The 20,797-nt window shown below is 44.1% G+C and overlaps 1 protein-coding gene across 1 annotated transcript; it reads right to left on the bottom strand.

Moving 5' to 3' along the window:
- Window positions 1–2,386: 2,386 nt before the first annotated feature.
- LOC148912067 (uncharacterized) lies at window positions 2,387–4,039 on the bottom strand. The gene has a single exon (XM_089027937.1). It carries the CDS (start codon window positions 4,037–4,039, stop codon window positions 2,387–2,389), a length of 1,653 nt encoding a protein of 550 aa, XP_088884063.1.
- Window positions 4,040–20,797: the final 16,758 nt, after the last annotated feature.

Raw genomic sequence — 20,797 nt, 5'->3', positions numbered from 1 at the left:
TAAATAGACACAGCTAATGACTCATTAGTAGTAATTCATGTGATTTCTATTGAATTTAAGAAAACTCTTATTCTAAGCATTTACCAATTAGCTGACCGTAATTCGTGCGGTAGCAATAATCGTTCTTTGATATCTCATTAACTCAATAATTAATCTCAATAATCTTACTTGAAGTTGTGAAAGGCTTGTATGACACTCTTCTTCAGTCGTTTCATCTAAAGCTCGTAATTTACCTATTGTGCATGTTCTTATTTGATATCCGAGCACATCCCACATGGCTTATTGCCTTATCTATCTCATTAATTCATTTCACGAAAATTAATTTTGTACCAAAAGAGTGCTTTTGAAAAAATAGTTATATCTAATCACCACAGCAAGTACAGCAACGGCCGGGCGTATCTTAACGGGTCGAACTAAAAACATAAAATGCCTAAGGCCTAGGGCAAACGTCGAACTTTCCATGTACCGAACTTAATTACATCAAAGAATGCCGCCTCATTATCACCTGATATCTATTGTTTTTAATTGAGTTCGGTGCATGGAAAGTTCGACGTTTGCCCTAGGCCTAAGATGTTATTAAAGCTTTTAATTCGGCAATCAATATTGAAATCATTTGATTTAAGGAGTTCTGAATAACGTCTCATCGGTCATTCGATAGGACACTATAAAAGAACCAAATAAATTAATACAAAAACTAAATAAAAAATATACAAATATTTAAGAATATATGTATTCTAAGATATATAAATATGTAAATAGTGATTAAAATTAAGTACTATCTAAAATTTTCCCTACCCTACTCATATCCCACGATCCAAGCCCAACCCCAATTCTCATGTAATTAAAATGTAACTTCAGTAGAGAACAGACAATCTCTCGATAGATTTCTGGATGGATAAGATGAAACTAAACAACCAAGTGAACAACATGCTCAACCATAAGTCTCTAGGTTGAGCATGCTATACACTTGCAGGATCCATCCAACAATCCCGAGACATCAACTGTTCTTATAGCAATTCGAAAGGCATTTGTGCTGGGTTTGTTCCGTAAGTCCTTACTAATCTTACTCCATAAATATGGACCTAAATATCTGATTGAATGCTTACCATATCTAACTGTACTAAAACTTGGAATAGAAAAATCAGAATGACGTAAATTATACTTATTTGATTGACTCTGAAAAATATTATCTACATAATCAGGAACATATTTGTTCTTCACCTTGTACATTAAAATTAAAATGTCCTGTAGACGCCTATTAAGCAAAGTTGGCAATTTGGCCCATTTAAGTAGTTCATTATAATTTGCACTATGATCATTAAAGACTGCTCTCAACGCCCTTTCTTGTACCCGCTCTAATTTCTTACAGTCTGTAGCCTTCCCAAAATGCCAAACAACATGACAATATGTTAAGTGAGGTAAAATGGCAGATAAATATAGTGATAGCTTGGCTTGTGTTGGTATTAGATTTCTTAATCGTGAAAGTATTCCAATCTTCATTCCCGCCTTCTTACAAGTAATGCTTATATGAGCACTAAACTTTAGACCGTCATCTAGAGTGACACCTAATAACTTCAATTCCCTTATGGAATCGATATCAACCCCATCTACATTTAATGTTAAGTTAGTTTTAGTTTTATCCCCAATTAGCATAGCATTATACTTTTCATAATTTCCTTGCAGCAAGTTCTCATTATACCATTTAGATATAATTTGTCCTTCTTCATTAAGTGTTCTTTGTATATTGTCAATAGAATTTCCTGAGGTATATATTTGGTGATCATCCGCATAGCTTGAAAGGTGGGCTCTTTTAACTATATATGCCATGTCGTTTTGAAATAAGTTCCATAATAGCGGGCCAAAGGAAGATCCCTGAGGACAGCCTCTGATTGATGTTTTCCACTCACTGTAGGTATCTTGCAGTTTGACTCTGTTCCGTCTATTTTGAAAATAGGATCTTATCAATTCCAAGGATCTATCAGAGAACTTGTAGGCTTTCAACTTATTGAGCATCAGTGATGGATGAAGAGAGTCAAAGGCTTTTGTCATATCTGTTGACAATAGACCTATACATTCCTTTCTATCAAGCGCCATTCTCCATTCTTCAGTTAGTCTAATTAGTGTAGTTTCACAACTATGCCGCTTGCGATACGCAGATAGAGATGGATCCAATACAGACTCAAAGTGTTTGTTGACTTGACTACTTAACAAACTCTCGTAGATTTTGTCTACCGTATTAAGTAATGTAATGGGGCGATAATTCTTCTTGTCTAGCGGATCATCCTTTTTAAAGACAGGACACCATATTCCTTTTTTCCATGAATCAGGCCATATCCCTTGCTGTATGCTTTTATTATAAAGTTTGGTCAACGGTGCTGCTATTCCGTTAGCTGCGGATTTCATGCAGTATCATAGAAGTTATGTCATCGTTGCCACATGCTTTCCTTGTGTTCAACTTCCCAATGATAGACTTGACTTCATCGGTGTTTACTGTCTCAAATTGGAATCCACTCCAGGTAGCTTTACTTGAGAGTACTATACTTCCAATACTTGGATGATTAGTAAGGTCTTGTTCCGTAAGATCGTTAGCATTTGGACCTCCTATGTCGTTGGCCATAGTTGAAAAATAATCTGCCAAGATGTTCGCTACATTGGTTTTATCAGATTCAATGGATCCGTCTGCATCATTTTTAATACAACTCGCGCTTTGTCCTTGACTTTTGCCTTTGTTGTTCATAAATGGCTTAAACGTTTGGAAGAACTTGCGAGGTTTGGTTTTCAATTCTTCAGATTTCTGTAGCCAATATTGTTTAATGGCTTTGCGTCTTAATTTCGTTGCATTATTCCTCCATTTCTTCTTCAGATCCCAATTTTCCTGAGAGCGATCAGCAGCATACTTTTGTGCATAAGTTCTTTTAAGCTTGATAGCTTGTTTCCATTCAGGTGTCATATATGGTACGTCCTTTTCTCTAAATCTCATTTTCTTCAATGGCATATGTTTGTCAACTATCGAGTTAAACAAAACCTTCCAATAATCAAATGCATCATCAAGAGTGTCAAAGGTATCCATAACATCCCACGGGGCATTTTTCAGCTCTTCTTGAAACTCATTTATATTCACATTCTTTGTACTTCTAAAGGTGACAACTTTTCTTCTATAATAAACTTTTTCGTTCATTAAACCGTAAACCATATGATGATCGCTTATCTCTGGTTTTAAAACCCCACTGTCCTTAAAAAGTTCATTATCATTAGTTAGGATGACGTGCAATAACGATGCTGTAGTATTTGTAACTCGAGTTGGTTCACTAATGAGACAATTTAAGTTAAATACATCTTCTAGATCAATGAGAATTTTACCCTCTTTCTCCAAAGGTTTGAGTCTATCAAGGTTAAGATCACCAGTAATGGCAACAGAGCTACAATTCATAGTAGCCCACATACCAATTGTGTTCAATTCTTCTTCCAGCTTATTGTAGTAATCTTTACTTACCACTTTTGGAGGGCGATAGATGCCAACAACCAGAATGTCCCTATTGCTTGATGTTTTTATTTTTATTGCTAGAGATTCTATAAGGTTGAATTTTCCCGGAATCTTGACTCTGGACTGAGGTGTTATTGACAATGATACGTATGCCATGATACCACCACCTCCCTTCTTTCTATCCTTCCTGTAGATGTTATATCCTTGAAGAGCAAATTGATCGTCAGAATAGGTGGAATCTATCTTGGTTTCAGTAAGGAATATAATTTGTGATTTTAGCTCTTTGTTAAGAAGTTTCAGCTCTTCAAACTTGTTTTGAATGCTGTTAATATTCAAATGCACAAGTAGAAGGTCACTTTGATTCTTCGTTCGTTCTAATAGGATACTTGGTACTTGTCTCGATGGACTAGAGTCACTGGACGAGACCCGGACATCATTTTCAAGATCATCAGAAGCTATACTAAGGTTAAATGGCAAAGCATTCAGTAAACATTTAGAGCACATCCATGATAAGGACGGTTTATAGTCCTTCGGTAGTATACTTGCACACTTCATGTGAAACCAAAGCTCGCACGTTTTACATTGGACAGTTCTATGATTCTTAGCAATTGTTCGTGTGCAATGCTGACATTTCGGTTTACGTAATCCCTCAGTTTGAATATTCTTCTTAGGTGGACCAGGATTTAAGGCTACATCACCGCTTTTAGCGATTCTTAAGAGCTGAAAGCATGAATCACTATTGGAATAACGACTTATCTTCGCTCCAAACTACTTCTTCTTTCTTGTATTGCTACTCGATAGCTCTTGGAGTAACGGACGAGACTTTGGTGTAAATATCTTGTCACGAATAAATTCTGGGCCATCCAAAAGTAATGAAGATTCTTCAGTTATATCCAAAGGACTTTTATAGGACATTACAATGAATAAAATAAGTAGTATTAACCAAGCATTTCTAAATTTGGCGGGAGACTCAAAAGGCACCGCCATCTTTGATTGCCTTGAATATATTAACTTCCCATTTATGGAATTATGATAAAAAACATTAATGGTGAGAAAGCTGAAAACATGATGTGTTTAACTTATAATAAATGCATGTTTCTCCAACTCCTCATAATTGTTTTTTCATAAAAGTACATAAACGGTTTTAGGAGTGGTACTTTAGTAGTATAGGCCGCACCGCACGAGCCTGTTTTTCGCGGTGGATTTGAACGATCTCCTATCACTTATCGCCTATTGCTTATTACCTATCATTGTACACCCCTTCAACGTTTTTTGAAATAGCTTCAAAAAAAAGCTAGTACTGCACTAATAAAATGAAATGAAAAGTTTTCTTCAATAATGATATCTTCTAATTTGCAAAATTTTTCCACGTAGGTATTCAGATAACCAGCGCGCACAAGATGCCTTGAATCTAACCCTTTTTCACTGGGGTGTACATGGATGGGTGGTCTATACTCTCATTGTACTCATCCTCGGATATTTATCCCACTGTAAAGGCATGCCCATGACCATGAGATCATGTTTCCATTCTCTTCTTGGTGACAAAATCTTTGGTACACTTGGTGACTTCATCGACATCCTGGGCGTGGTCTGCACCATGCTTGGTGTTTGCACTAGTCTTGGTCTCGGGGTCGTCCAACTTAATAGCGGTTTCCACCGCATGAATAACAACATTACCCAGAGCAAAGAAAACCAAGTTATCATCATCTGGTGCATCACTAGCAGCAGGTAGGGGGACTCGCGAAATCCGAGTTACTAAACATTGAATTTCACGGGTATTACCTGCGTCAAAGGCCCCTCTAAATGTGTGCGTCCGCATCGGAAATAACCCGCGTTGCGCGATAATTCCTACCTGCTGCTGTGTCACGAAGGTTGAAAGATAAGTCTTATATACGATGCACGAATGTAAAGAGTTTGCTTATGATTTCTGTGTAAAGTGCTTGAAACCCAAGTTTGTACCTACTAAGCCAAATAAGTATATTTGTTGTGGTAAGAAAATGCAAATAGAAGATGACACGTCAGCACAGTGTTACGAGTGTGGTAAAAATATTCGCAATGCCGTACCAAATGCTACCAGAGAGCAGTATTACGCCAATGGAGGTCGTAAGAAGACCCCATACAAAAGAATAAAATACTTTAGGGACTGGATGAGTCATATCCAAGGTTATCGACCGGTATATTTAGACAACGAAGTAAAGAAGAAAATCATAGACCACTTAGAAGAGCCAACCCCGCAAAGTCTACGGAAAACGCTGAAAAAATTAAAGCTAGGGAAATATTACAAAGCTATTCCCTATCTTTTGTCTGAAATTACCGGTAAGTCTATTCCCGAGGTTTCTGATATGAGCAGAGCTGAGTGGATGTTTTGTCGGCTGGATAAGGATATTCCTTATTACCCTGACGTAATCTACGAAATATTTTACAAAATAGACCCCAGTCACCCCCTGTTAGAATGGATTCCGAGACGACTGACGCAGAAGAATTGGAAAACTACTTGATTTGCATATTTGGGTAAGTCGTTTCGGCTAATATCAAGCCTCGTCAGAATACCTAGCTTTGAAAGCGGGTATTTACGACTCCCCTTAAGTAACAGTACAACGCGGCGATACTCTTGGTTACGAAAGGGGAGTCGGATTATGTAGGACTTGTTACAGTGTTAGTAGTCCTTTGAGTTCAAAGAGCCTGGCCTCGGCGTTTGTGACAAGAAGTTCTTCGGTCTTGGCTCGTTCTATCCAATGCTTGATCTTTTGTTGGGCCGCATATCGCCTTTTTACGGCATCGTCCCTTTCTTTTAAGGTCTTTACCCAAAGTTGACGAACTCTGTGTTGGTCTATCTTTGGTTGGTTTAGTAAATTTTGAACAAATGAGTTCATATTTTCTGGGTTTTCGGGAGCGGGGAGATCGGTGTCATCGTATTCGAGGTTGTCATCCATAATAAATGACGTCGTTGCATTGAGGCTTTAAATAGGGTCGTTGACGTCACATAGCAACGCCAACATTCCTCTTCCTCATAGCAACCAGCGCTTTCACTTTTAAATTTGAAAAGTACACAGGGGGAAATGGAATGTAAGAAACTAATTTGCATATGAACGGCGTTCAATATGTAAATACAATCCTGTCACGCTTTTTTCAAAGCAGATGTTTACTGAGCGAGCTTTCTTTGAAGCTCTTCTTTCGCTTCTTGGTAGATCTTTTTGCGAGATTCCTCGGAAAGATCTTTTACGACTGTTTTTTTATTCCTTATGTCCGACTTTAATTTCTCGTACTTTTCCTCTTCGGCCAGAATAAGCGAGAATTCTACGTCGTCTATCTTTCTGTCACGCAAAGCCTTTGAGACAAGATCGGTAATTGTATTTACTTTAGCCCTTGACAGAGCTATTGTCGTGTCATGCTTGGATATTTTGCTTGACAACTGTTTCATAATGCCCGTAGCAACAGCAGAAATAATACCACAGGCTGCCCCAACGCCGGCCAAAGGAACTCCAACAATTATTCCCGGTCCAGTAAGCGAAGTAGCAACGCCGGAGCCCGTCAACACAACGGATATGGATCCTGAAGTTATCGCAATCTTATGTAGCGTACTCCGGGCTCTGACGTATTTCTTCCTAACTTTTTCATAGTGTTTTGTCTGCCCTTCCAAGTAAGCCAGGATTAAGTTTGCTTTATTAAGCCTGAAATTCTCAGCGTTTAGTTCGTTAGGTTCCTTAGGAAGTTCAGGATAAAGTGGAGGTGCTGATGCTATAACATCCATTATATATACTAATGTACGACGCTTTTGGGAATGACATTGAGGAGCAGCCACATTATGACAACAGAGATTATGCCAACTGGAGGGCCTTTAGGAAGATGTTTCCGCATGCAGACCCTAGTAAGTTCGAAAGGAGACCCGATGGGATTTACTTCAACGGCGAAAGAATGTACAGCAATGAGGATTTGAAGCCAAAGGCGGCCGCCAAGCATCCCGGTTATGTTAAACCAAAACCCGTGCATAAAGAAAGGCAGCCTAATTTTCCAAAGAATCTATTAGTAACCAACCAGGATTACCCATTTTACGATGCTGAAGGTGGCGTAAACGACTTTGATAAAATAGTAACACATTTGAAGATTCCAGTGGGTAAGCAAACGTTTGACGTAGTAGTAAGGAATATCTTTAAGGATTTTAACCTTACGCACACTTCAGGAAAAGAAGCCAGAGAATGGTTAAAGGGACCCAACTTTAAATATTGGACGCAGCAGTTAAACTTTGCAGTTTGGGCGGCTACGAAGGGCTGCGGAGTTGCCGTGGACATGTTTAACGCTGCTTTTCTAAGGTTCCATGTGGCTTTTACTATGCGCCGCCTATTGAAGGAGCTTAACGTGCCATTACCGGGGGAGAAGCTTTTTAATAGAATGAATAACCACTACGATTCTGCCGCCCTAGAAAGGCTAATGAATGAGTTTAAGCCGCAGCAAAGAGACTTTCGTTATCGGGAGGGCGCCACGCATGGTTTAGGTATCATTTATCTTTACCATCCGACTGGGACATACCCCGCAGACATGTATCATCAAAAATACCCAGGTAAGTTAGAGTTTGCAGATTTAGGTGGTAGTAGGTGGAACCTTAATCTTATTGAGAAGATTGAGACGATTTACCCCAGTCCATGGGACCCATTTGTATTATTAAAAGGAAAAGGCCTAAGAAACCTAGCTCGAATTAACCGCAGCATAGAGGCATTTGTGTACTGCATCTTAGGAGCGCAGGTAAATACCCGCAGCCCCATTGTTGGATCCCAAGGTGCTTCACAGGAAACGCAACAAGAATTCCTAACTTTATTTGAGTCCGCAATAATAGAAAATGACATATCTAAATCGGTGCAGAGATATCAATTAGCGGTGCAGCAATCAAAGGTTAGACTGGATTACGCTTTGTCGCCTGGTTGTTGGTTAATGCCAAGTAATTTGGTCATCAACGCTAATTCCGTTGTGGGTTATAACAACAAACTTCAACGAGCTACTAAGGATATGAAGTTTGGGGTGAATGACGTGAACTCTGATACTACCAAAGGCATTCCTCACTTCGTAGAGAAGCCAAAAAAGTCACACGAAACGAAGCTACCCGTAGTTAAGAAACCATCAAAGAAGGTTATGCCTGCGATACCTGAGGAATATGACCATAACTTACTAAAGGCCGGCTTAGCCACCGCAGGCGTTGGTCTGAGTTATTATATATGGCGATGAACAACCCCTACGTAGCTGGAGTAGATTGTGTCTATACGACTTACACAGGCGAGAAAAAATACACCCAGGCATCTTGGGTTGATGTCACTGGGATGTCTATAGACCTGAACTACTCAGGAAAGAAGCTGATAATATGCAGCATTTGCATTGGCACGAGTAGTCACGCCAACGTGGGCTTTAGGTTCCTGGATGAGAATGGCATACTGCAGCCTATGCGCGTGAAGACAAACAACAGGGAGCCTACGCATTTCTCCGTAGAGCCCAACCCCGGAAGCGCCGAAAACATCTCGGTTTGGACTTTCCACGTGGTTGCTGATTGCCATGGGAAGGTAAAGCTGCAAATGAGAGTAGACGACACGGGTGTAGTAACGATAAATAGCATACATGACCAAAGAGATCGACCTTATAATCACGCTACCATTAGCACTCTTACGGTGCTTAGCTTTTAGAAGCAAATTTATTTGCTGAAATATATGAACCCACACGCGAAGGAAGATTGGTTTCTCCATTACCTGGAGGAAAAGGAGTACGTGGGCGACAAGTGGCAAGACGCCGGATTGTGGGTGGAGGTTGGAGGTCTGGGATTAATCATGTGCACTATTTGTATTTCGGCGGGGTACTCATGCAATGCCGGCTTTAGGATCGTTGATGAGAATAACCACCCATTGCCACCATACAGGGTAAAAAGAAATAATAGGTATCCAGCTCATTTTTCGTCGGAGCCCGTTCCTCCGCAAGCGGAAGACATAACGCCGGTAACTTTCCATATGATAGCTAATTGTCAATATGCGAAGCTTCAAGTTCGCCCCAGCGATGCCGGCCGCGTACGAATAAATGCCGCCCCGACCGTTAACCCTTCGACGGATGCTATTTGGAATCATAAGCCCATTAGCACCATGAGCGTGCTGCCGCTAGTTCCGCATTATCAAGGCGGCGCGAATACTATCTTTACTTATCCCCAGTCGAGAACACCTCGGGTACCCGACGACGATAAGCCCCCAGTAATACACAAGGATAAGATTAACCCTTCATCTTCTTCAGGAGTACCACTCCAATAGCGACAACCAAGATCCAAATGTTGTTGCCCACGAACTTCAACAGTTCACCGCCGGCCCTAAGTGCCAAGGAAACAACCGAACCCAGCAGCCCAGGAAGACCGGCTGCCATCTTTTTTCCCAAGTCCGTCAGCCCATTGCCTAATTTCTTTACACCCGCGCCCGTAGCCTTAAGCGCGGACAAGATCACGCCTACTACGCTTGAAATAGCGACCGCAAACGCCAGCGGAATACCATACTTCACCAGAGCTCTTTTTACCTTTTCCTTGGTGGTAAGCCCCAACTCCTTTTCCAGGTTTTCCTTTTGCGCCTGTAATTCCGCAAGGCGTACCTGAAGGGTTTCTGATTCCCTTTGGGCAGCCTCCCTTTCCTCTTCGGGACGAGTCTGGTCCTCAACTACTTCTCGCTGCCGCTCTATTTGCCCCTCCAGGTCTTCAATAGCCTGATCTCTTTGCCGGATTTGTTCTTCCTTAGTGTTGATTTCGGCAACCAACTGCCGCCGTTTCTCCAAAGAGCCGGCTATGGTGATATGTAAGTTTTTAGCTTCTTCCTTGCTCATATCCAGGTCTTGCATGGCGAGCTCGAAGGCCTTTTGGGCTTGGTCTCTTTCGCGTAGGGCATTTTCTTTTTGTTCTCTCATTTCTATCATTCTTTGGTTTTTATCGTCGATTTCTCTTTTTTGAGCATCAAGGAGCAGTCGGTTTTGTTTCATGTATTCTGCTTCCCTTTCTTCCAACGTTTCTTGCAGCTCCTCGACGCGCCTTTCTAACGCGACCCTCTCATTCAGGGTTGCCAACCTTTCTAAGTCGCTCCTAGTAGCCTCTTTGAAGCCCCTCAATCTTGCCACGTTAACCTTGACCGAGCCACTTTCGTCGAAAAGGAGCTGTGGTTTCGTCCAGCGGTTTTTGTCGGGAAATCTCATGTCTCTGACGCTTATGAGAACTTTGTTTCTGCGTTCTGTGAGTTTTATGTCGTCAGCCTCGAAACGGGGATAGCGCATTCGTAGCTCTTGCGTTGCCCACTCTACGGTTTCCCGCGCGGTTGCTCCCTGCTCGCTTATGTTTTGAAGCTCTAAGTACTCAGGGACGGGGCTGCCGCGGTTCTTTGATTGCCACATGCGATTTAAGGAGGCCTTGGAGCTTTTCCACCCACTACCATACTCGTTTTCTAGGGCTGTGTCGTGGATTAGGGGGTCGGTTTCCGCGCCTTGGGTCCATGCGTCGAATTCCTCGTCGTTAATGTCGACTTAACCTTCTTCAGTGGTGGGGTCAAAATCCTTTCCTTCTACTTCCATTATATATGATAAGCTCAAAGTTAAACCCCAACGTATTACCTAAGCAGGTTGGCGGGCTGAAAGCAGAACGCACCTTTCACCGGGTCACCTTTACTCCCAGCAGCGCAAAACCAGGGGAGACGCTGTATGTAGGCGTACCCCGCCTAACGGATAACCTAGTATTGGTTCCTGGCACGTTAGCGCTAAGGTTTGACCTAGCGGTGCAGCCCAGCACCAAGGACAAGCGCTATACCGTCAATAACGTGGGCAGGAACCTCGTCTCTAAGATGAGAATCAAGTTCGCCGGGGAATCCCTCTTGGACTTGAACAGGTACGATCTGTATACCACGTATAAGGATCTGTGGCTAACAGCCTTCGACCGCGCACAAAAGATAGAGCAGGGAATTGGAAGCGTTATTCTTCGTAAGCTTCGCAGCGATACCAACCCGGCGCCTACGGACTCCAGTGGAGCAACCGCAGTAGCAGACGCGACGAGGGTAAAGACCGCCTATGGTAGCAAGTACGTTATCCCTTTGGACTTCGAAGTTATCACAAACCATGGTGTGTATTACCCCAGACAGTTATCCGAGTTACAGTTTGAAGTAACCTTGGCGGACACTACGAACGTCATAGGAGGCATGGACAGCGCAATTAGCGGGGCTGTTGATCCCTATTCTATCACCAACTTAGAACTGCAGTACGAAACGGTATACAGCGAAGAGCTGGCCCGTAGCGCCGGAAAGGCATTCTTATACGACCACGTGGTAATGTACAAGACATTTAGCTTCTTGGATAAGACGGACGAGGTTATCAATCAAAGTATTAACCTCCCACGAAGAAGCCTCACGGGGTTAATGCTGGTGTTTGCCAAACCCTATGAGGCCGGCAAGCGCGACTCCGAAGCGTTCTTTAACCCCAACATTACCAACGTGGGGGTGAATGTCAACGGCGTTCCCAACAAAGTTTACTCCCAGGGAATAAAGCCCGCAGACGTGTACAGAGAGGCCATGCGCAAGTTTGGCGACCAAATTAGTCCCGAGGAATTCTTTAACGATAAGTATGCGTTATGGATCGACATGCGCACCATCAACGACGAAGACCTACATGCGCAGGGTCTACGTCTAGTAAATACGCAGGATGGCATAACATTGGAGATTAAGCGCACCAAGAACACCAGTGCGGGCGACGGTTTTAAGATAAACTGCTACGTCTTCGTCGTGTCTGACGCGCAACTGAGTGTAGAAATGAACCAATTGAAAAGCGTCGCATATTAATGACTTCGTTGCCTCAGCCATTCTAGAATATTTTCGAAGAAAATATGGTATATATACCATGCTGCGGGTATTTGAAAACAACGACACCGAACTGCAATGCATTGTGCAAGGCGACAAATTATACTTTAAGGCGAAGGCAGTGGCTGCTGCGTTAGGTTATGAACGTTCCAGGGACGCTATTAGAGCACACGTTTCAGAGAAATACCGGGAAAGATGGGCTGATTTACAAGGGGCTTCAAATTACCGCTCCCTTACTGTACAGCCACATTCCGTGTTCATTTCTGAGCCTGGTCTGTATCAGCTGATATTTAGCTCCAAACTACCCAAGGCCGTAGAGTTCCAAGATTGGGTATTTGAGGAGGTCTTGCCAGCATTAAGGAAGACAGGCAAGTATGAAATAGAGCGGCGTTTTAACAGTCCTAACAAGTTGGTATTTAAGATCGAAAATGAATTCGACCTGCATAAAAAGGTGGTGGACTACATCCGCAGGTTTTACCCCCAAATGCTCGTGACCCCTGGTCTAGGCGAACTGCAGGACTCCGACGGTAAACGCATAAAGTGCTGGCAGAAAGGATATCAACGCGGCCAGCCCGACCTCCTTATCTTGAACGCACACGTGCGATACCGCGGTTTCTGCGTCGAGCTGAAGACCCCTAAAGGCAATGGGGTATTATCTGAAGATCAACGCCGCCTGTTGCACGAATACGAAAGAAATGGTTATAAAGTAATGATCAGCAACGATTACGACGACATCTGCAGAGCCATCACGGAGTATGCACAAGGAATGCGTCTACCATGTAGGTGGTGCTGCAAGCGCTTTAAAAGCGCGCAGACTCTGGAAACGCATTTAAAGATATTCCATAGGTATAATGGTGAGGCAAATACATTGGCGAGATCTAATAGAAGGTATTGCATATGAAATAAAAAATTACGTTGTCTTTGAGGATATCAACCGCTTGCGGCTGGTCCTCAAAGACGGTGACGGCATAGAGTACTCCCTGTGGGCGCCTGATAGAGTCAGGTACGTCATACAGGGCGAGGAATTCACCCATCTGCGCTCGCATGGTAAGCAGAACGGGCGGTGGGAGTTTGACATCGAAAGAAGAGTCACTCCATCTCCCCTCTGCAGTTAAGCGCGTCGGCAATGGTCCGTAGCGCCTTAGGGTCTGCGCTGCACCAATGGCCGGTAAAGTCGTCGCCTAAGTAGGTGTGGCGGCAGTAGAGACAGTCATACCTCTTGTCGGGGAAGAGGATGACTTTTTTTTGATTTTCTTGGGTTGGTCGGCGCGCTCTTTGACGACCTCCTTAATGACTTCTATGACCTCAGGCCTCAAAATGCAGTCGTTGGGTATCTCGCAGGTAATACAGTCCATATATTGAAAGACTAGGAAGGCGGCTGCGTATGCTATCGTATGTCCATCCCAGAATGTTAAATGGTGGTTAAGACTTTGTTAAGCCACTCACCAAACTCTCCCGAAAGATGCCTCAGAATGTTAAGATGTGGTTAAATTCTTGTTAAGCAAGGTCGGAAATTATCTCAGAAACCATCCCAGAATGTTAAGTGGTGGTTAAGATTTTGTTAAGGAAGGCCGGAAACTATCTCAAAAGATGCCTCAGAATGTTAAGATATGGTTAAGACTTTGTTAAGGAAGGTCGGAAACTATCTCAGAAACCACCTCAGAATGTTAAGGTGTGGTTAAATTCTTGTTAAGAGACAGTTGAATATGTGCTCCTCCTCTCTTACGCATCCGCATCTCTCACACTGCTGCCTCCAATATTCCCTGTTAGTCCATGGGACACCTTCTAACGCGTCAAAGCGGGGTAGCGTCCTGCTTATCTTCCTAAAGTATTCTATTCGATTCCTTAGGTAATCATCTCCATGCTCACAACGACTCATAAGATCGCCGCACTGGTAACAATCCACTCCTTCCAGATCGTACTTCTCTGTAAAGAATTGGTAACTCTTCTCATGTTTTTTCTTATGCGTTTGTAAACGTTGGCGGCTACTAAGAACCTTAGCACAGTAACTACATTCTGTTGTCCTACGGCAAACGCCCTTCTTAACATGCTGCTGTAGTTTCTGTAAGGTACTGAACTCCCTGTTACAGTTACTACACACCTTACTGATTGGCTTCTTTGTGCAAACTCCATGCCAAACATGGTATTGCAGTCTTTGTTTGGTACTAAATACCTTCTTACATTTCAAGCAGTCCATATATACTTAACAATATTTTAACCTCCATTTAACATTCTGAGGCATCTTTTGAAATAGTTTCCGACCATCCTTAACAAAGTCTTAACCATATCTTAACATTCTGAGGCATCTTTTGAAATAGTTTCCGACCTTCCTTAACAAAGTCTTAACCCCTACGCAACATTCTGAGGCATCTTTTGAAATAGTTTCCGACCTTCCTTAACAAAGTCTTAACCCCTACGCAGCATTCTGAGGCATTTCTTACGGGAGTCTTGGACCCAGCTTAACAATATTTTAACCTCCATTTAACATTCTGAGGGGGTTCCCAGGAGGGTTTCCGACCTTCCTTAACAAAATGACAACCATATCTTAACATTAGATTGGGTAGCGCATGAAGTCCACGACCGACTCCTTTGCCCACGTTGCCATCGTTATCAGCGCGCCAAACCGTTCTGCGCGCTTCAGGCCGCACATTTCCTCATAAAGCTCCTTTACGCGTCCATTCAACCGGTCTATCTCCTCCCTTTGCATTTCGACCGTCCTCTCTAGGTCTGACTTCTCTTTGACGACGTTAACCATTGCTTTTACTGCTTCCACTGGTGTGTAGGCACCCTCCATATATACCAGCAAATAAATTTGCTTCTAGAAGGCAACTTGTTGCCTGAAATATGTGAACCCAGATCACATGCCTTGTAACGCTCTGATAGTAGGACCCACCGGCTGCGGAAAGACCCAATTCGTAGTAGAGCAGCTATTAGGACCCTTTAGATACCGATTTGACTACATAGTGCTACTTTGCCCCACCTACGTGAACAACCGCACCTGGACGGGCGTTGGCGCGAAAGATGATGACTTCTTCGTGGATATCTTAGACCCTAACGAGTTATCTGGGCATCTTAAGTTCTGGCATAAACAATTCCCCAAAAATACACAGACACTCCTCATACTGGATGACATCGCCTGCGGGGACGACGTAAAGAGGCGCACGTCGGAGCTCGTTAAACTCGCCTTTAGCGGCAGGCATGACAATATTAGCGTTTGGTTGCTCTCGCAACAGCTTACCAGTGTCTCTAAGCCCTTTAGGGAAAACATAGGTTCACTTGTCGTATTTTATACTCCGAGCAAGTCTGAACTGGAAACCATCTTGAGCGACTACGGCGGCGAGATAAGCAAGGAACAGTTGCATGAATACATGCGGCATTTAAAGACGCACCAACATTCCAAAATGATCTTCTCTTTGAGGTTTCCGTATTCCATAAAAATCTGCGATCTTTGATTCCTAACATATATGGAGATTGAGCAGTTGATAGATGAAGTCCCCACACAGCTAGATGAAAGTAACCTTAAGGAACAACTCAACATCCTTGTGTCTTCGGGGAAGTGCAAGGAAATGATAGGCAAGGAACTTACCCATGAGCAGGTTAATAAGTTGTCCGACGAGGAAGTCAAGAAATTCCATAAGAGATATGATGCCGCCCTTGCAAGTAAGACCACGGACGCCGTAGCAGATTCCGCTATCCGACTTGCGACTAAATTGCTTGGACTTGCACTGCCCATAGACGACGTGGAGCAACTACAGAAGGACATAAGAGATGACTATGTCATATCCCAAGAACTTAAGATAACCTGCGGGTGGTTGTCGTTGAAGTGTGGTAAGTTAATGGCAGTCGCCTCTGCGGCACTTCACGTAGCTCAGCATGTCAACTTGAAGGAACTTACGACGTCTTGGAAGGACTTCAAGAAGGACAGAGACGTTGAAAAGGTCTTCCAGGCGGCACTTGCTGAGGTACCTAACCAAGTCGCCTCAAGTCCTTCTTAAGTACTTACTTAAGTCATCCTCAGGAATTACCCAGGTCGCCTCAAGTACTTAGTCAAGTCGTCCTTAAGTACTTGCTCAGGTCCTATTAAGTTACTTATCAAGTCCTTAGTATAAATGAGTGAAGCTGAATCAAAGGTGGAGGAACCCGAGCAAAAGATTACCAAGGCTAAATCTCCAGGCAGAGTCGCTGCCGGAAAGAAGCTCGCGGAGATGAATGAAAAGAACAAAGCAAAGAAGGAGGAAAAGGTAGAAGAGGAATCCTCCATCAATCCGGGATACGTCATTGGCGCATTAGGAGTCATCATAGCAGCAGGTAGCCTTTACTTACAATGGAAGGCAGCAAAGCCAAAGGTAGAATTAGAGGCCGTGCATGTGACGCAGGAGCCCCCTAAGAGAAGCAAAATACCCGTAATGGAATAGCAAGGTCATTCCCATGCGGAATAACCTTCTCACTCTGTAATATAATGTCGACCGCGTTATTGAAAACTGTTGAAGAAGCAGCTATTATTACTTCCATCGTTGCGGGTATTGGTTGGGTAGGTAAGAAAGTGCTCAAAGAAGACTTTACTGAAGACCCAAGCAAGAGCTTCGCTAACTTTGCTAAGATGACCGCTGCCGTTGGCAGGGCTATCATGGTAAAGGATTACCTACGGGAGGAAAAGTACCTGCCCAATATATAAATGGCTAGTTTAATCGCAGGCGGAGTTATTGCAGCTTTAGCATTCACTGGAGCTAATTATGGTGGTCCGTATGTGGATAGATTAGTCAGAGGTGACAAAAGCGGAGAATTAGCCGCCGAAAGAAAGAGACACGACTTAGCGCTGGAGAAATATCAGCGAGACGTGGCGGCTTGGAATGAAAAAAGACAAGCTTACAGGGATTGGTTGGACAAAAACTACCAAGATAAGATGCAGGCCGACAAGAACTTCGAAAACACAGACTACGCCTTTAAGCTCTATGCGCAAGCACACCCGCGGCATCGACGGGGTTAAAAAGGCCTCAGTTTAAGAATTACTATCAGCCTTCTAAGAAACAAAAAGACAACGAGTTGGTCTTCGTAGGAATCGCAGGGCTGGCGGGAGGCGCGGCTTTGGCGTACTTAGTCTAGAAGGTAACTTTGTTGCCTACCCCTTCTAACGAAGGGAACTTGTCCCCTGTAATATATGATCGTCTTTTTGGAAAGCGACAAGAATAACTTTACCACTTATCTGAATCCCCCCATCAGAGCCCATAAGGTTCGGCTGGTTAGTTGCTCTTTGTACAATTCTTGGTATAATCTAGTCAATGCCTTGGTCACCGTACTTAAGGCGCCTGGCAAATATCAAGGTGAAATGCTACCCGATGAACATTACACGCCAATCACCCTTGCTAAGGAGCTCGCCAAGCGCGGTTATACTCTCACCACGGGATTGCCGCACGAAATGACCCTCAAACATAATATGCCAAACTATTCAGTAACTTTTGGAAAGTTTGACCCATTGGGATCTTTATTATGTGCCTCGGGCAAGACAATTACCGACACAGCCATACCTGTGAAATGGAAAGTCGCATCCTCTTACGAAGTCTATTGCGATTTAGTCCATAGTTACAACAATGGAGAAAAGTCTTCTCTTATGTCCAAGTTTCTGCCCAAAGGTAATCCATTTGACCCAGTAGAATACACTCCCATTTCTTTAAGCTATGACTTGTCTAATTTGGTAGAAAGCATAAACATCACCATTAAGGTGGACGAAAAGACGGTGGATTTTAACGGACGCAAGATCAATCTCGTCCTGGAATTCATATAATGGGCCGCGTAGAGGACAAACTTAAAAGGATTTACTATGGGCCTGAGGGCTATTGGAGAGGAGCGTCGGCTATCAAGAAACTTGCAGCCGCGGCCAGGGTATCAGAAGAAACGGCTAAGAACTGGTTGAAAAAACAAACCCTCTGGCAGGTTTATCTTCCCGTGCCCAAGTACATTCCCAGGCCCAGCTTCACCGTAAATGCCCCCAATGAAGTCCATCAGGCGGATTTGCTTTTCTTACCGCACGACAAGGTGAGAAGAAAGACCTATAGGTACGCTTTGACCGTAGTTGATATCGCAAGCAGATGCAAGGACGCCTAACCCATAACCAGCAAGGATTCTGGGGAAGTCGCAGAAGCCCTAGGTAGGATTTATAAGCGCGTCTTGAAATGGCCTAAGCTGCTGCAAGTGGATGCGGGGACAGAGTTTATGGGCGTGGTTACCAAGACCCTGAAAGGCCACAGCACCAAGATTAGGAGAGCCGAAGCAGAGTACCACAGGGGTCAGAGCATTGTCGAAAGATTCAATAAGACCCTGGCTGAGCGCCTCTTTGGGTACCAGTATTGGAAAGAGCTGGAAGATCCCTCCAAACGCAACAGGGAATGGACTCAGAGGCTCCCCCAGGTCATCGTGGCTTTGAACAACGAGGAGGCCAGGGCTACGGGAATGAAACCCAAGGATGCCATAAAAAAGAAACACGTGGAACACAAGTCCTACGTCAGAAGTTCGAGGGCGGTCGGACTAAAGGAAAAAAAGCTCCCCCGCGACATAGTGGTCAGATACCTCTATCAGCCGGGGGAACTCGAAGGCGGTAGTAAGAGAGCCACGGATCCTAACTGGTCCCTGGAAACGTATGAGATTTCAAAGTCCGTCACCAAGGAAGGGCAACACGTGTTGTATTACCTAAATGGCCCAAGTCGCGGATTTGTCAAGGAAGAGCTGCTCATAGTCCCCAAAGACTCAGAGTAGTGCTGCTCCACGCGCCCGATTACACTCTAGGCATGTCAGTCTTACGTTGCCTCTGCAATGGCCGCGTTTATTATTTATGCGATCCACGGAGAACTGTTGATCGTCATTCGGGTCAAACCTCCATAGTAGTGGTATGTTACACTTGGCACACCGCGCCCCTTTCTTATAGACGTCGTCCACGCATAGGTCGAACGTCATATTTTTTTCTTCGTCGTGCCGCTTGTAGCGAAGGAGTTTCTTAGCAATGTTTTCTTTGGCTACGTCTTCTGGGGTGCGGTCGTAACGCAGTTGCGGCCCCTAGGCTCTTTTTAACTGTTTGGCATATTCTACGCGGCTTACGGCGGTGTAGATAAGGTTGCTCCAACACAGCCGCTGGTCTATGATCCATAAGGTTTCTTTTATGGTAAGCCCTTGCGCGCTGAGGACTGTCATGCAATAGCCCAAGCGCCAATCTGGATGGGAGGTTATTTTTTCCACCTTTTCTATGGGCACCCAGGCTTTATCGTGCGTTACCGCATTTTGCAGTTGGATGTCGGTACCGGGTACGCAGACGTCAGTGGCGCTGCATGCGGGTGTCGTGGGGTTTATAACAAACGGGTACGGGATGCGTAGGAAAGCGCTCTTGGTGTATTTTGAGTAAGTCTTTCTGTATGCGAGATTGTGCCGCGCGCTTACTACTTAGCACCAGATCCTTAGGGTGCCAGGCGTATAGAAAGTCCTCGTACTTTTTCGCTCGTACGCGTTTGCGCAGTGTCTTGCATTGCTCGGCATCACTGAGCCCCCTTAATTCCGCTTTCAGGTTTCTTACTTGATCCTTGCTGCGGTAGTCGGTGTTAATTTCCTCCGCATGGTCTACGAAATCTTTCAGCCATTCGTGGGGCATCTCTCCGGCTATTGGAGGAGGCTGGCAGGGATCTCCGGCGAATATTACTTGACACTTTCCACGGAGGAATTCTACGAATTCTTGTAGGATTTCTAAAGGAACGGTGCAAATCTCATCCCAAAGTATCACCGGAGGTATGTCGTGGATGGCTTCTGGTACCCACTTTTGGCCATTCCAACGAAAGAAGCTGTGGTACGTTTGAGCGTCGTGGCCCATTTCGCAGAGTTCTCTTTCCAAACGATGCGTTGGCGTTAGCACCTTTATCTTAGGAAAGAGTTCTAACACACGCGTCGTCTTACCGCTGCCTCCCGTACAGTAGAGGTAAGAGAAGCGTTGGTAGGAAATGGGGTCGGCAACTGAAGGTAGAGGCTCTTTGGTAGGCGTTACGGAACCACGGGTGTGCTCGCCGTGATATTCTACACGTGCCCTCCAAGACCTTATCTCCTCATCTTTGACGCGCCATTGGCCACTTTCTGCAAGTTCATCGGCAGTTTAGAATTCCTTCATCTTTTCCAACACGCTAGGCTTTACGTATAAGGAATCCGTGGCTACGCGGGGGATATCTTCTTTGTCAAACCGCAGGAGCATTGCGAGAAGGTTGATATGCGCGTAGGCAAGCATGCTGGCGCGGAGATGGTAATATTGCGGTCGATGATCTTGGTAGTAGCATAAAGCATTCCATTTGCGTTCTTTTTGCTCGGCTTCTATGAAATAGTCCCACTTCTCCACGGAAACCATGGTTCCTTGGTCATGGGCACGCTTGATGAGGAAACTTAACTCACCTTCGTCTGTTATTAGGCGCCTTTGCATGTGTTTCTCGCCTTCTTTGGCGCCCTGGGTGAA

The sequence above is a fragment of the Actinia tenebrosa genome, unplaced genomic scaffold (assembly GCF_029948245.1).
Source record: "Actinia tenebrosa isolate PJP-AT-01 unplaced genomic scaffold, QUT_ActTen_1.0 PGA_scaffold12__29_contigs__length_12842862, whole genome shotgun sequence".
In the NCBI taxonomy this organism is placed as follows: Eukaryota; Metazoa; Cnidaria; class Anthozoa; order Actiniaria; family Actiniidae; genus Actinia; species Actinia tenebrosa.
This window is presented reverse-complemented; position numbering and strand designations above follow the sequence as displayed.